General features: G+C 36.6%; 1 protein-coding gene across 2 annotated transcripts in view; it reads right to left on the minus strand.

Annotated features, from left to right (window-relative positions):
• Positions 1 to 1,318, minus strand: part of LOC123014185 (lachesin-like) — a 194,127-nt gene extending 192,809 nt beyond the window's left edge. For both annotated transcript variants that reach the window (XM_044413153.1, XM_044413145.1), the window contains exon 1: positions 1,096 to 1,318. In XM_044413153.1, the coding sequence (XP_044269088.1) occupies positions 1,096 to 1,147 (52 nt within the window). In that variant the 5' untranslated portion in view covers positions 1,148 to 1,318. The remainder of the gene's footprint in view (positions 1 to 1,095) is intronic.
• Between the last annotated feature and the right edge of the window lie 405 nt (positions 1,319 to 1,723).

Below are 1,723 nucleotides of genomic sequence, written 5' to 3' on the forward strand. Positions count from 1 at the left end.
TTTTCGCTGCTTTTGCAAGGAACATAGAAGATAATCAGTATTCGACATTTTGCACTACTAACTGCACTATTTAAATTAGAAACATTTAAAAAAATTATCTTGTTTATTTACTTGCTAATTATAATGCTGCTTTTTACTTTCAACATGAATTCGTTTGCAGACAGAAGTTAGTTTAGTTGCTCAACCCATTACTTTCACTCCTAATAACATAGGAAACCATTTTTTTTAACTTTGAGAAAATTATATCTCAATTGTAATAATCGAAATATTTTTTTCTGATTACTTTATTATTTATTATAAAAGCTAAGCAAAATTTTAAGTTTAAATTGTAACTTTGCATAGATCGAACTTTACAAAAGAGGTCCCGTTGGTGTCACTAATTGACGAAAGACGTGCAATTTTTTTTTCTACAGACGTCCGTTTTCTTTACTTTTTTAAGTGAAAGTAATTTTTATTTATTTTAAATTAGTTTTACTTTTTTGCTACTTTTCAATAACCAGCTTCGAACTCCTTTGACATGTTTTGAGACTTTCTAATTTTTTTTACAGCTTTAAGGTTTTTCAATGTTGTTTAAAAGCTTTCTTAAAAAACGGAATACGTTCATTGCTTTATTTGTTATGCGAATCAAAATAAATTATTTCAATTAATTGATGCTTAAATTTTGACCTTGCATAGGTTTCGTTTTATGAACGAGACTCTGATGGTGTCACTCAGTTGCCGAAACACGTGTTGTCTCTTTCCCACCAGCTTAGCACCGCTTGGGATTGAAAAAACTTTTAAGAAATTGCGTATTCGAGTCACAAACGGCTAAAAAATAGATGACATTTTAATAAGTATCAGGCAAACAGCGGCCCGTTTTCTTTATCTTATCCGAGTGAAAGTTATATCAAAAGTTAGGTTGGCAAAATGGAAATGTCACAATAAATTAGGTTGTTTGTTAGTGCCAAGTCTGATAGAGGGAAATTTCGAATATTTCCAGACCGAATAAATAACGGAAATTATGTCTGGGGATTGGGATTACTCCGCATCCAATCTGGCTTTCGCAAATCGAAAAACACTAAAAATAGTGATTTTTTTTTAATTAACTCATCTCACCTGAACTCGTGGCGGCACAAAACAAACATAGATTAAAAATCCTTCCGGCCATGGTTGAGAAAAATCACTTTTCCACTCTCACATCGTCCACTCAACGTCAATTGCAGTGAGAAAATCCTATTTTCCAATTTGGGATTTTGCGAGTTTTGGGAAAATTTTACATTTTCGGCGGAAAATCGCGAGCGCGGCGGAAGAGCACAAGAGACATGTTAAAGCGCGTAAGGTGTCCTGGAGTAGTGCGGGAATCCTGCAAACTGACACGAACGCCACCCTGCCTCCGACGGAGACCCGACGAAGCACGACAGCACAGGCGCGCCAACCTCGATCCATAACACGAAGAAATTTTCAAGTTCTAATTTGTACGTGCCATTTCATAATTTATACAACGTTTAGACGATTCTGGACATGATGGGTCCGCCGCGGCCGGTTTGGGGGACTCCCGGTCGCGCGGGTGGCAGCACTGCCGATTGCCGGGAGGGGAATTACGCGTGCAAAAGTCGTTATTTTGATTGCGATAGGGATTATCTGGGCAAATAATAGTTGTTGCGGAAATATTTTTTAAATAACAGGTTTATGAGCCTGAACCAGTAGTTTTGTCTATTAAAATGTAAACTGCGGTGGCATTATG

The sequence above is a fragment of the Tribolium madens genome, unplaced genomic scaffold (genome assembly GCF_015345945.1).
Source record: "Tribolium madens isolate multiple individuals breed KSU strain unplaced genomic scaffold, Tmad_KSU_1.1 Scaffold_19;HRSCAF=116;Tcas5.2_LG9, whole genome shotgun sequence".
In the NCBI taxonomy this organism is placed as follows: domain Eukaryota; kingdom Metazoa; phylum Arthropoda; class Insecta; order Coleoptera; family Tenebrionidae; genus Tribolium; species Tribolium madens.